This window comes from Phyllobates terribilis, unplaced genomic scaffold, assembly GCF_046119375.1.
Source record: "Phyllobates terribilis strain yellow unplaced genomic scaffold, ASM4611937v1 Scaffold_4__5_contigs__length_816908805, whole genome shotgun sequence".
Classification (NCBI taxonomy): domain Eukaryota; kingdom Metazoa; phylum Chordata; class Amphibia; order Anura; family Dendrobatidae; genus Phyllobates; species Phyllobates terribilis.
In genome coordinates, this window is record NW_027362764.1 from 54,218,335 (window position 1) to 54,233,349 (window position 15,015).

The following is a 15,015-nucleotide window of genomic DNA, read 5'->3' on the forward strand; positions in this document are numbered from 1 at the left end:
ACACAGAGCATTGTCTAGGCTGGATACACAGAGCATTGTCTAGGCTGGATACACAGAGCATTATCTAGGCTGGATACACAGAGCATTATCTAGGCTGGATACACAGAGCATTACCCAGGATGGATGCACAATCTGACCTTATTACCTACTTGCTACATCAGATCCTGCTCCACTCTCACTAACTCCCAGACAGGCAACTAAATCACCGGCTATGGTTGGTGCCAAGAACTGACGCTTCAATTCATCGCTACCAAACCTGGAAATAAGAGGAACAGAATCAGCACTTACCCTTATGTAATGACATAGCTTTACCAGCAGTTATATATTATATATATATATATATATATATATATACATTCATACAGTGGTGGCCAAAAGTATTGGCACCCCTGCAATTCTGTCAGATAATACTCAGTTTCTTCCTGAAAATGATTGCAATCACAAATTCTTTGGTATTATTATCTTCATTTAATTTGATTGCAAGGAAAAAACACAAAAAGAATTGTACTAAAGCCAAATTGGATATAATTCCACACCAAACCTAAAAAAGGGGGTGGACAAAAGTATTGGCACTGTTTGAATAATCATGTGATGCTTCTCTAATTCGTGTAATTAACAGCACCTGTAACTTACCTGTGGCATCTAACAGGTGTTGGCAATAACTAAATCACACTTGCAGCCAGTTAACATGGATTAAAGTTGACTCAACCTCTGTCCTGTGTCCTTGTGTGTACCACATTGAGCATGGAAAAAAGAAAGAAGACCAAAGAACTGTCTGAGGACTTGAGAAACCAAATTGTGAGGAAGCATGAGCAATCTCAAGGCTACAAGTTAATCTCCAAAGACCTGAATGTTCCTGTGTCATCCGTGCGCAGTGTCATCAAGAAGTGTAAAGCCCATGGCACTGTGGCTAACCTCCCTAGATGTGGACGGAAAAGAAAAATTGAGAGATTTCAACGCAAGATTGTGCGGATGGTGGATAAAGAACCTCGACTAACATCCAAACAAGTTCAAGCTGCCCTGCAGTCCGAGGGTACAACAGTGTCAACCCGTACTATCCGTCGGCGTCTGAATGAAAAAGGGACTGTATGGTAGGATACCCAGGAAAACCCCACTTCTTACCCCAAGACATAAAAAAGCCAGGCTGGAGTTTGCCAAAACTTATCTGAGAAAGCCTAAAACGTTTTGGAAGAATGTTCTCTGGTCAGATGAGACAAAAGTAGAGCTTTTTGGGAAAAAGCATCAACATAGAGTGTACAGGGAAAAAAAAGAGGCATTCAAAGAAAAGAACACAGTCCCTACAGTCAAACATGGCGGAGGTTCCCTGATGTTTTGGGGTTGCTTTGCTGCCTCTGGCACTGGACTGCTTGACCGTGTGCATGGCATTATGAAGTCTGAAGACTACCAACAAATTTTGCAGCATAATGTAGGGCCCAGTGTGAGAAAGCTGGATCTCCCTCAGAGGTCATGGGTCTTCCAGCAGGACAATGACCCAAAACACACTTCCAAAAGCATTATAAAATGGTTTGAGAGAAAGCACTGGAGACTTCTAAGGTGGCCAGCAATGAGTCCAGACCTGAATCCCATAGAACACCTGTGGAGAGATCTCAAAATGGCAGTTTGGAGAAGGCACCCTTCAAATATCAGGGACCTGGAGCAGTTTGCCAAAGAAGAATGGTCTACAATTCCAGCAGAGCATTGTAAGAAACTCATTGATGGTTACCGGAAGCGGTTGTTCGCAGTTATTTTGGCTAAAGGTTGTGCAACCAAGTATTAGGCTGAGGGTGCCAATACTTTTGTCTGGCCCTTTTTTGGAGTTTTGTGTGAAATGATCAATGATTTGATTTTTGCTTCATTCTCTTTTGTGTTTTTTCCTTGCAAGCAAATTAAATGAAGATAATAATACCAAAGAATTTGTGATTGCAATCATTTTCAAGAAGAAACTGAGTATTATCTAACAGAATTGCAGGGGTGCCAATACTTTTGGCCACCACTGTATATATATAGTAGTAACAGTGAGAGCCTAAATGCCTCAAAAGAAGATTCTCACAAAAGACTGGCCTTATATATTAATACAGTCGTAAGGAAAAATACAATTATAGCAATAAAGTTCAATGGTTTTCCGGTTTGCTTATAACCAATTAATAAATAATATTTTTTACATATTTACAGAGTTTACTGCTGCGGAAAAACATTTGTGTAACTGCAGTCATTGTACGGATGTCCCTGTAGCACAGTGTCAAATTCATATTGCACAAAATAACACCAGTTTTAAAAAAAAAGGTACAGATTAATAACCCTCCACCCCCTGCAATTTATTATCAGCGCCCTTGAATTTTTTTTTTTTTTGGGATAAGCAAAAAACAGAAAAAAAAGTAATTTTCACTTACTCAGCAGTGTCAGTGGTTTTATGCAAATTACATTGTGGATTTGACCTTTAAAATAAGTGAAGGGATGGATAACGTCTAAATTAGAGGATGAGACTTGTCAGCTCTTTTCCAGGGAGCGGCGTGACAGCGATGGAGATTAGAGGGGCTGTCATTCTGTGTATCCTCACTGAACAGCTTCAATTTATTTTCACATTTTGAGATTCTTTGTGGCTCACGAATTAACTGGTCGCACAAAAAAAGAGCAGAACTACTTTACTCCGCCGTCTCCAAGCCCATTAACAAGCCTGAAATGTTATGTCGCCCACAACAATATGTCTGAGAGCTTGTAGGAAACCATACAGAATGGAAACTTCATAGGAAAGTGGTTACATTCTGCTGTAGAGAGAGATACATTACATATTATAAGGGGCTCCAGACTGCTGTTATAGGGGGCTCCAGACTGCTGCTGTAGGGGGCTCCAGACTACACATCCAGACTGCTGTTATAGGGGGCTCCAGACTACACATCCAGACTGCTGTTATAGGGGGGGCTCCAGACTACACATCCAGACTGCTGTTATAGGGGGGCTCCAGACTGCTGTTATAGGGGGCTCCAGACTGCTGCTGTAGGGGGCTCCAGACTACACATCCAAACTGCTGTTATAGGGGGCTCCAGACTACACATCCAGACTGCTGTTATAGGGGGGCTCCAGACTACACATCCAGACTGCTGTTATAGGGGGCTCCAGACTACACATCCAGACTGCTGTTATAGGGGGCTCCAGAATACACATCCAGACTGCTGTTATAGGGGGCTCCAGACTGCACATCCAGACTGCTGTTATAGGGGGGCTCCAGACTACACATCCAGACTGCTGTTATAGGGGGCTCCAGACTACACATCCAGACTGCTGTTATAGGGGGCTCCAGACTACACATCCAGACTGCTGTTATAGGGGGCTCCAGACTGCACATCCAGACTGCTGTTATAGGGGGCTCCAGACTACACATCCAGACTGCTGTTATAGGGGAGCTCCAGACTGCACATCCAGACTGCTGTTATAGGGGGCTCCAGACTACACATCCAGACTGCTGTTATAGGGGGCTCCAGACTACACATCCAGACTGCTGTTATAGGGGGCTCCAGACTGCACATCCAGGCTGCTGTTATATGGGGGCTCCAGACTACACATCCAGACTGCTGTTATAGGGGGGCTCCAGACTACACATCCAGACTGCTGTTATAGGGGGGCTCCAGACTACACATCCAGACTGCTGTTATAGGGGGCTACAGACTACACATCCAGACTGCTGTTATAGGGGGCTACAGACTACACATCCAGACTGCTGTTATAGGGGGGCTCCAGACTACACATCCAGACTGCTGTTATAGGGGGCTACAGACTACACATCCAGACTGCTGTTATAGGGGGCTCCAGAATACACATCCAGACTGCAGTTATAGGGGGCTCCAGACTACACATCCAGACTGCTGTTATAGGGGGCTCCAGACTACACATCCAGACTGCTGTTATAGGGGGCTACAGACTACACATCCAGACTGCTGTTATAGGGGGGATCCAGACTACACATCCAGACTGCTGTTATAGGGGGCTCCAGACTACACATCCAGACTGCTGTTATAGGGGGCTCCAGACTACACATCCAGACTGCTGTTATAGGGGGCTCCAGACTACACATCCAGACTGCTGTTATAGGGGGGATCCAGACTACACATCCAGACTGCTGTTATAGGGGGCTCCAGACTACACATCCAGACTGCTGTTATAGGGGGCTCCAGACTACACATCCAGACTGCTGTTATAGAGGGGCTCCAGACTACACATGCAGACTGCTGTTATAGGGGGCTCCAGACTACACATCCAGACTGCTGTTATAGGGGGCTCCAGACTACACATCCAGACTGCTGTTATAGAGGTGCTCCAGACTACACATCCAGACTGCTGTTATAGAGGGGCTCCAGACTACACATCCAGACTGCTGTTATAGGGGGGCTCCAGACTACACATCCAGACTGCTGTTATAGGGGGCTCCAGACTACATATCCAGACTGCTGTTATAGGGGGCTCCAGACTACACATCCAGACTGCTGTTATAAGGGGCTCCAGACTACATATCCAGACTGCTGTTATAGGGGGCTCCAGACTACACATCCAGACTGCTGTTATAGGGGGCTCCAGACTACACACCCAGACTGCTGTTATAGGGGGCTACAGACTACACATCCAGACTGCTGTTATAGAGGGGCTCCAGACTACACATCCAGACTGCTGTTATAGGGGGGCTCCAGACTGCACATCTAGACTGCTGTTATAGGGGGCTCCAGACTACACATCCAGACTGCTGTTATAGGGGGCTCCAGACTACACATCCAGGCTGCTGTTATAGGGGCTCCAGACTACACATCCAGACTGCTGTTATAGGGGGCTCCAGACTACTGTTATAGGGGGCTCCAGACTACACATCCAGACTGCTGTTATAGGGGGCTCCAGACTACACATCCAGACTGCTGCTATAGGGGGCTCCAGACTACACATCCAGACTGCTGTTATAGGGGGGGCTACAGACTACACATCCAGACTGCTGTTATAGGGGGCTACAGACTACACATCCAGACTGCTGTTATAGGGGGCTCCAGACTACACATCCAGACTGCTGTTATAGGGGGGCTCCAGACTACACATCCAGACTGCTGTTATAGGAGGCTCCAGACTATACATCCAGACTGCTGTTATAGGGGGCTCCAGACTACACATCCAGACTCCTGTTATAGGGGGGCTCCAGACTACACATCCAGACTGCTGTTATAGGGGGCTCCAGACTACACATCCAGACTGCTGTTATAGGGGGCTCCAGACTACACATCCAGACTGCTGTTATAAGGGGCTCCAGACTACACATCCAGACTGCTGTTATAGGGGGGATCCAGACTGCACATCCAGACTGCTGTTATAAGGGGCTCCAGACTACACATCCAGACTCCTGTTATAGGGGGGCTCCAGACTACACATCCAGACTGCTGTTATAAGGGGGCTCCAGACTACACATCCAGACTGCTGTTATAGGGGGCTCCAGACTACACATCCAGACTGCTGTTATAAGGGGCTCCAGGCTACACATCTAGACTGCTGTTATAGGGGGCTCCAGACTACACATCCAGACTGCTGTTATAAGGGGCTCCAGGCTACACATCCAGACTGCTGTTATAAGGGGCTCCAGGCTACACATCCAGACTGCTGTTATAGGGGGCTACAGACTACACATCCAGACTGCTGTTATAGGGGGGCTCCAGACTACACATCCAGACTGCTGTTATAGGGGGGCTCCAGACTACACATCCAGACTGCTGTTACAGGGGGCTCCAGACTACACATCCAGACTGCTGTTATAGGGGGGCTCAAGACTACACATCCAGACTGCTGTTATAGGGGGGCTCCAGACTACACATCCAGACTGCTGTTATAGGGGGGCTCCAGACTACACATCCAGACTGCTGTTATAGGGGGCTCCAGACTACACATCCAGGCTGCTGTTATAGGAGGCTCCAGACTATACATCCAGACTGCTGTTATAGGGGGCTCCAGACTACACATCCAGACTGCTGTTATAGGGGGCTAAAGACTACACATCCAGACTGCTGTTATAGAGGGCTCCAGACTACACATCCAGACTGCTGTTATAGGGGGCTCCAGACTACACATCCAGACTGCTGTTATAGGGGGCTCCAGACTACACATCCAGACTGCTGTTATAAGGGGCTCCAGACTACACATCCAGACTGCTGTTATAGGGGGGCTCCAGACTACACATCCAGACTGCTGTTATAGAGGGCTCCAGACTACACATCCAGACTGCTGTTATAGGGGGCTCCAGACTACACATCCAGACTGCTGTTATAGGGGGCTCCAGACTACTCATCCAGACTGCTGTTATAGGGGGCTCCAGACTACTCATCCAGACTGCTGTTATAGGGGGGCTCAAGACTACACATCCAGACTGCTGTTATAGGGGGCTCCAGACTACACATCCAGACGGCTGTTATAGGGGGCTCCAGACTACACATCCAGACTGCTGTTATAGGGCGCTCCAGGCTACACATCCAGACTGCTGTTATAGGGGGGCTCCAGACTACACATCCAGACTGCTGTTATAGGGGGCTCCAGACTACACATCCAGACTGCTGTTATAGGGGGCTCCAGACTACACATCCAGACTGCTGTTATAGGGGGGCTCCAGACTACACACCCAGACTGCTGTTATAGGGGGCTCCTGACTACACATCCAGACTGCTGTTATAGGGGGGCTCCAGACTACACACCCAGACTGCTGTTATAGGGGGCTCCAGACTACACACCCAGACTGCTGTTATAGGGGGGCTCCAGACTACTCATCCAGACTGCTGTTATAGGGGGGCTCCAGACTACACATCCAGACTGCTGTTATAGGGGGCTCCAGACTACACATCCAGACGGCTGTTATAGGAGGCTCCAGACTACACATCCAGACTGCTGTTATAAGGCGCTCCAGGCTACACATCCAGACTGCTGTTATAGGGGGCTCCAGACTACACATCAAGACTGCTGTTATAGGGGGCTCCAGACTACACATCCAGACTGCTGTTATAGGGGGCTCCAGACTACACATCCAGACTGCTGTTATAGGGGGCTCCAGACTACTGTGTACAGTTCTGGTCTCCGGTGTATAAGAAAGACATAGCTGAACTAGAGCGGGTGCAGATAAGAGCGACCAAGGTTATTAGAGGACTGGGGGGTCTGCAATACCAAGACAGGTTATTACACTTGGGGTTATTTACTGTGGAAAAAAGAAGGCTTAGGGGTAGTGTTGAGCGATACCTTCCGATATCAGGAAATATCGTATCGGATTGGATCGGACCGATACCCAAAAAGTATCGGATATCGCCGATTCCGATACCGGAAACCAATGCAAGTCAATGGGACACAAATATCGGAATGAAAATAAACCCTTTCTTTCCTTGTAGGTTAATTCTACATGAAGTAAAACAACTAAGAATAATGTAGAATGTATTACATGAAAAGCCGGCAATTCATCAGCGGCATACACCGGTACCCGACAATTTACAACAGAAAGAATAGAGCATCACACATAGATTAGATAGATAGAAACATGTCAGTCACATATATATGAAGTACAGTGACAGTGTTGCTTACTGTACTTGTCATTTAGTGTTAAAATAAAGGATTTATTTAAAAAAAAATTGGCGTGGGGTTCCCCTTAATTTTAGTCTCTAGCGGAGGTTAAGCAGACGGCTGGGGCAGATGTTTGAAGCCTGGGAAGGGGGTAATACCCACGGAGCTTCCCAGGCTACTAATATCAGCCCCCAGCTGAATACCTAGCCTTTACTAGCTATTAAAATGGGGGACCCCCTCAAAAAAATGACGTGGGGTCCCCCCTAATTTAATAGCTAGCAAAGGCTAGGCAGACAGCTGGGGGCTGATATTAATAGCCCAGGAAGGGTGCCATGAATATTGGCTTCTCAGTGTCTGCGGGATGACAGGCTGGATGGCAGCGTTCTGCTGCGGTCCAGCCTGTCATCTCGATGTAGCAGAGCTGAAGCTGTCCTGGGAACCATGGAAAGGTAAGTATGAGGTTGGTTTATTATTTTACTTTTATTGCAGGAGATCGTTCGCTTCAGCTGGAATGGAATATAGGGAAGCCCTTTTTTTCTTTATTATTTCATGAATTTCATGAAATAATTAAAAAAAAAAAAACGTGGGGCTTCTCCCTATTTTTGTGTCCAGCCTGGTACAACTAGGCAGCTGGGGGATGGAATCTGCAGCGCAGGGAGGCCCAAGCTTTCTGCCCCCCCCCCCCGGTGCAAATTGCAGTCCGCAGCCACCCCGGAAAATGGCGCGTTCATAGAAGCTGGATGCTGTACCTGGCTGGCATACAAAAATATGGCAAAGCCCACGTCAAAATTTTTGGGAAAAATTAATTAAAAAATAAATAATAATTTAGGGACTGCATCTTTATTAACTCCTCAAATGTCATTTAGTGTTAAAATAAAGGATTTATTTAAAAAAAAATTGGCGTGGGATCCCCCATAATTTTAGGCTCTAGCGGAGGTTAAGCAGACGGCTGGGGCAGATGTTTGAAGCCTGGGAAGTGGGTAATACCCGCGAGCTTCCCAGACTACTAATATCAGCCCCCAGCTGAATACCTAGCCTTTACTAGCTATTAAAATGGGAGACCCCCCCCAAAAAAATGACGTGGGGTACCCCCTATTTAATAGCTAGCAAAGGCTAGGCGGACAGCTGGGGGCTGATATTAATAGCCCAGGAAGGGTGCCATGAATATTGGCCCCCTCCCAGGCTAGAAACACCTGCCGTCAGCCGCCCCAGAAATGGCGCATCCATAGGATGCGCCAATTCTGGCACTTAGCCTCGCTCTTCCACGCTGCCCTGGTGCGGTGGCAGGGGGTAATAGGGTTGGGGTTCATGTCAGCGCAAGCTGCCATGAAGCCCAGATTAGTAATGATGGGCGTCTATAAGACACCCCCATTACTAACCTACAAAGTGTTAAAAAGAAAAAACACACTACACCCAGAAAAAAATAATTTATTTGAAATAAAACACACCATTTTATTTAATTCTTAGTTTACTAAAAAAAAATAGTTACCTGTCCACGTTCCTGCGCTGATCTCCCATGCACAGCTGTCACATCTGGAGATGGTGACAGCTGTGCATGGCTGCTGTAAGCTCACGCTGCCGGGAACACGTCCGCTCCCGGCAGCGTGAGCCCTGACTGAGGTCACCGGAGTGCATTCAGGCAGCGCAGCTCCGGAGACCTCCTTTACGGCAGTGCTGTACCGTGGGAATTTCTCACGATACAGCAGGGCCGTAAAGGAGCTGACCGGAGCAGCGCTGCCTGAACTCCGGCGAACCCGCTTATGCAATGACGGGGCTGCTTTACGGCCCCATCATTCTAGCGGCGGCAGCGGTTCAGAGCGGTCACATTCTACGTGGCTGCTCTAAACTGGAGATCATCGTGGGACACTCGTGGACTACTACGGAGGGGTAAGGATAAGGTTGTGGTTTATTATTTTATATTTTATTACAGGAGATCGATGGCTTCGGGGAATTAGGTGTCTAGGTGAGTATAGGTGTAGTTTTTTATTTTTTACTTTATTTTAGGTGGCGATCGGCGGGGACAGGTAATGTATAAACTAATTTATTTTAGGTAACCACTGGCCACCAATGACATGTATTTAAAATTTATTGGGGACACAGTAGGGCAATTTAAATAGCAGGATCAGGCTGATGGGAACTACTGCTCCCATCGAGCTGATCCTGCTGGCACGAGTGGACGGGGGACAGACATAGGCCGATGGGAGTAGTAGTGTCACATCGGCCTATGTCTGCCTGCACGCACACACCAGCAGACATCGCACAGACACCGCACACACTCGCAGACACACGCACAGACACCCACACACACCAATCATGACGGGCTGATCGTCTGGGATGTGAGGCTGACCTGAGCGGCCGTGGGAAAGTTCATGTGAGTTCATGCAATGCAGTCAAGCATGAACTCACGTGAACCCTCTGAGGGCACCGCGGCGACTTCAAATGAACAGCTGATCGGCATCACCTGATACCTCAGCTGTTCATTTGAAATAACCGGCGGGAAAGCGCAGCACGGAACGGGAAAGCCGGCGGTGAAGTCTTTTCACTGCCGGCTTCCCCGCCCGGGTCCTTCGCTCCCCGCTCCTTGGTGCTGTGCTCCCCGCCCGGTCCTAACTTACGATCGGGATGGGAGGTGGCGAGGGGAGCGGAGGATCGGGGTGGTAGGCTGCGGGGAAGCAATATGGGGCTGTGTGATTGTTTAAAAGCCGGCGGCTTTTTACCGCTCGCCGGCTTTTAAACGATCAGGAGAATTCTCCCACGCTGGGATGGCATTCTGATGACAGGCTGGATCTCAGCTGAGCTCTGCCATCCAGCTTGTCATCCTTCAGAGACACTGCAGAGCGCAGGCATTATGGGAACTTCCGATTCCAGTATTCGATATTGTAAAAGTATCGGAATTAAGTATCGGAATGCTCAACACTACTTAGGGGTGATCTTATTACTATGTACAAGTATATGAGGGGACAGTACAAAGACCTTTCTACTGATCTTTTTACTCTGAGGCCTGAGACGGGGACAAGGGGGCATCTTCTACGTCTGGAGGAAAGAAGGTTTAATCATAATCACAGACGGGGATTCTTTACTGTAAGAGCAGTGAGACTCTGGAGCTCTCTGCCGCATGATGTTGTAATGAGTGATTCACTGTTAAAATTTAAGAAGGGCCTGGATGCCTTTCTTGAAAAGTATAATATTACAGGTTATATATACTAGATTCCTTGATAGGGCGTTGATCCAGGGAACTAGTCTGATTGTCGTATGGAGTCAGGAAGGAATTTTTTTCCTCACTGTGGAGCTTAGTGTTTGCCACATGGTTTTTTTTTGCCTTCCTCTGGATCAACATGTTAGGCTATGGGCTGAACTAGATGGACTTAGTCTTCCTTCAACTTAAAAACTATGTTACTATGTTACACGTCCAGACTGCTGTTATAGGGGGCTCCAGACTACACATCCAGACTGCTGTTATAGGGGGGCTCCAGACTACACATCCAGGCTGCTGTTATAGGGGGCTCCAGACTACACATCCAGACTGCTGTTATAGGGGGGCTCCAGACTACTGTGTACAGTTCTGGTCTCCGGTGTATAAGAAAGACATAGCTGAACTAGAGTGGGTGCAGATAAGAGCGACCAAGGTTATTAGAGGACTGGGGGGTCTGCAATACCAAGACAGGTTATTACACTTGGGGTTATTTACTGTGGAAAAAAGAAGGCTTAGGGGTAGTGTTGAGCGATACCTTCCGATATCAGGAAATATCGTATCGGATTGGATCGGACCGATACCCAAAAAGTATCGGATATCGCCGATTCCGATACCCAAAACCAATGCAAGTCAATGGGACACAAATATCGGAATGAAAATAAACCCTTTCTTTCCTTGTAGGTTAATTCTACATGAAGTAAAACAACTAAGAATAATGTAGAATGTATTACATGAAAAGCCGGCAATTCATCAGCGGCATACACCGGTACCCGACAATTTACAACAGAAAGAATAGAGCATCACACATAGATTAGATAGATAGAAACATGTCAGTCACATATATATGAAGTACAGTGACAGTGTTGCTTACTGTACTTGTCATTTAGTGTTAAAATAAAGGATTTATTTAAAAAAAAATTGGCGTGGGGTTCCCCTTAATTTTAGTCTCTAGCGGAGGTTAAGCAGACGGCTGGGGCAGATGTTTGAAGCCTGGGAAGGGGGTAATACCCACGGAGCTTCCCAGGCTACTAATATCAGCCCCCAGCTGAATACCTAGCCTTTACTAGCTATTAAAATGGGGGACCCCCTCAAAAAAATGACGTGGGGTCCCCCCTAATTTAATAGCTAGCAAAGGCTAGGCAGACAGCTGGGGGCTGATATTAATAGCCCAGGAAGGGTGCCATGAATATTGGCTTCTCAGTGTCTGCGGGATGACAGGCTGGATGGCAGCGTTCTGCTGCGGTCCAGCCTGTCATCTCGATGTAGCAGAGCTGAAGCTGTCCTGGGAACCATGGAAAGGTAAGGATGAGGTTGGTTTATTATTTTACTTTTATTGCAGGAGATCGTTCGCTTCAGCTGGAATGGAATATAGGGAAGCCCTTTTTTTCTTTATTATTTCATGAATTTCATGAAATAATTAAAAAAAAAAATACGTGGGGCTTCTCCCTATTTGTGTGTCCAGCCTGGTACAACTAGGCAGCTGGGGGATGGAATCTGCAGCGCAGGGAGGCCCAAGCTTTCTGCCCCCCCCGGTGTAAATTGCAGTCCGCAGCCACCCCGGAAAATGGCGCGTTCATAGAAGCTGGATGCTGTACCTGGCTGGCATACAAAAATATGGCAAAGCCCACGTCAAAATTTTTGGGAAAAATTAATTAAAAAATAAATAATAATTTAGGGACTGCATCTTTATTAACTCCTCAAATGTCATTTAGTGTTAAAATAAAGGATTTATTTTAAAAAAAATTGGCGTGGGATCCCCCATAATTTTAGGCTCTAGCGGAGGTTAAGCAGACGGCTGGGGCAGATGTTTGAAGCCTGGGAAGTGGGTAATACCCGCGAGCTTCCCAGACTACTAATATCAGCCCCCAGCTGAATACCTAGCCTTTACTAGCTATTAAAATGGGAGACCCCCCCAAAAAAAATGACGTGGGGTACCCCCTATTTAATAGCTAGCAAAGGCTAGGCGGACAGCTGGGGGCTGATATTAATAGCCCAGGAAGGGTGCCATGAATATTGGCCCCCTCCCAGGCTAGAAACACCTGCCGTCAGCCGCCCCAGAAATGGCGCATCCATAGGATGCGCCAATTCTGGCACTTAGCCTCGCTCTTCCACGCTGCCCTGGTGCGGTGGCAGGGGGTAATAGGGTTGGGGTTCATGTCAGCGCAAGCTGCCATGAAGCCCAGATTAGTAATGATGGGCGTCTATAAGACACCCCCATTACTAACCTACAAAGTGTTAAAAAGAAAAAACACACTACACCCAGAAAAAAATAATTTATTTGAAATAAAACACACCATTTTATTTAATTCTTAGTTTACTAAAAAAAAATAGTTACCTGTCCACGTTCCTGCGCTGATCTCCCATGCACAGCTGTCACATCTGGAGATGGTGACAGCTGTGCATGGCTGCTGTAAGCTCACGCTGCCGGGAACACGTCCGCTCCCGGCAGCGTGAGCCCTGACTGAGGTCACCGGAGTGCATTCAGGCAGCGCAGCTCCGGAGACCTCCTTTACGGCAGTGCTGTACCGTGGGAATTTCTCACGATACAGCAGGGCCGTAAAGGAGCTGACCGGAGCAGCGCTGCCTGAACTCCGGCGAACCCGCTTATGCAATGACGGGGCTGCTTTACGGCCCCATCATTCTAGCGGCGGCAGCGGTTCAGAGCGGTCACATTCTACGTAGCTGCTCTAAACTGGAGATCATCGTGGGACACTCGTGGACTACTACGGAGGGGTAAGGATAAGGTTGTGGTTTATTATTTTATATTTTATTACAGGAGATCGATGGCTTCGGGGAATTAGGTGTCTAGGTGAGTATAGGTGTAGTTTTTTATTTTTTACTTTATTTTAGGTGGCGATCGGCGGGGACAGGTAATGTATAAACTAATTTATTTTAGGTAACCACTGGCCACCAATGACATGTATTTAAAATTTATTGGGGACACAGTAGGGCAATTTAAATAGCAGGATCAGGCTGATGGGAACTACTGCTCCCATCGAGCTGATCCTGCTGGCACGAGTGGACGGGGGACAGACATAGGCCGATGGGAGTAGTAGTGTCACATCGGCCTATGTCTGCCTGCACGCACACACCGCAGACATCGCACAGACACCGCACACACTCGCAGACACACGCACAGACACCCACACACACCAATCATGACGGGCTGATCGTCTGGGATGTGAGGCTGACCTGAGCGGCCGTGGGAAAGTTCATGTGAGTTCATGCAATGCAGTCAAGCATGAACTCACGTGAACCCTCTGAGGGCACCGCGGCGACTTCAAATGAACAGCTGATCGGCATCACCTGATACCTCAGCTGTTCATTTGAAATAACCGGCGGGAAAGCGCAGCACGGAACGGGAAAGCCGGCGGTGAAGTCTTTTCACTGCCGGCTTCCCCGCCCGGGTCCTTCGCTCCCCGCTCCTTGGTGCTGTGCTCCCCGCCCGGTCCTAACTTACGATCGGGATGGGAGGTGGCGAGGGGAGCGGAGGGTCGGGGTGGTAGGCTGCGGGGAAGCAGTATGGGGCTGTGTGATTGTTTAAAAGCCGGCGGCTTTTTACCGCTCGCCGGCTTTTAAACGATCAGGAGAATTCTCCCACGCTGGGATGGCATTCTGATGAGAGGCTGGATCTCAGCTGAGCTCTGCCATCCAGCTTGTCATCCTTCAGAGACACTGCAGAGCGCAGGCATTATGGGAACTTCCGATTCCAGTATTCGATATTGTAAAAGTATCGGAATTAAGTATCGGAATGCTCAACACTACTTAGGGGTAATCTTATTACTATGTACAAGTATATGAGGGGACAGTACAAAGACCTTTCTACTGATCTTTTTACTCTGAGGCCTGAGACGGGGACAAGGGGGCATCTTCTACGTCTGGAGGAAAGAAGGTTTAATCATAATCACAGACGGGGATTCTTTACTGTAAGAGCAGTGAGACTCTGGAGCTCTCTGCCGCATGATGTTGTAATGAGTGATTCACTGTTAAAATTTAAGAAGGGCCTGGATGCCTTTCTTGAAAAGTATAATATTACAGGTTATATATACTAGATTCCTTGATAGGGCGTTGATCCAGGGAACTAGTCTGATTGTCGTATGGAGTCAGGAAGGAATTTTTTTCCTCACTGTGGAGCTTAGTGTTTGCCACATGGTTTTTTTTTGCCTTCCTCTGGATCAACATGTTAGGCTATGGGCTGAACTAGATGGACTTAGTCTTCCTTCAACTTAAAAACTATGTTACTATGTTACACGTCCAGACTGCTG

General features: G+C 47.6%; 1 protein-coding gene across 3 annotated transcripts in view; it reads right to left on the bottom strand.

Moving 5' to 3' along the window:
• The window catches only part of LOC141264921 (probable acyl-CoA dehydrogenase 6), a 190,720-nt gene that overhangs the window by 41,102 nt on the left and 134,603 nt on the right, over positions 1-15,015 (bottom strand). For 2 of the 3 annotated variants that reach the window (XM_073677340.1, XM_073677339.1), the window contains exon 5: positions 150-256. The exons of the other annotated variant lie outside the window; for it this stretch is intronic. In XM_073677340.1, coding sequence (XP_073533441.1) covers positions 150-256 — 107 coding nt within the window. The remainder of the gene's footprint in view (positions 1-149; positions 257-15,015) is intronic. 3 annotated transcript variants of the gene reach the window in all.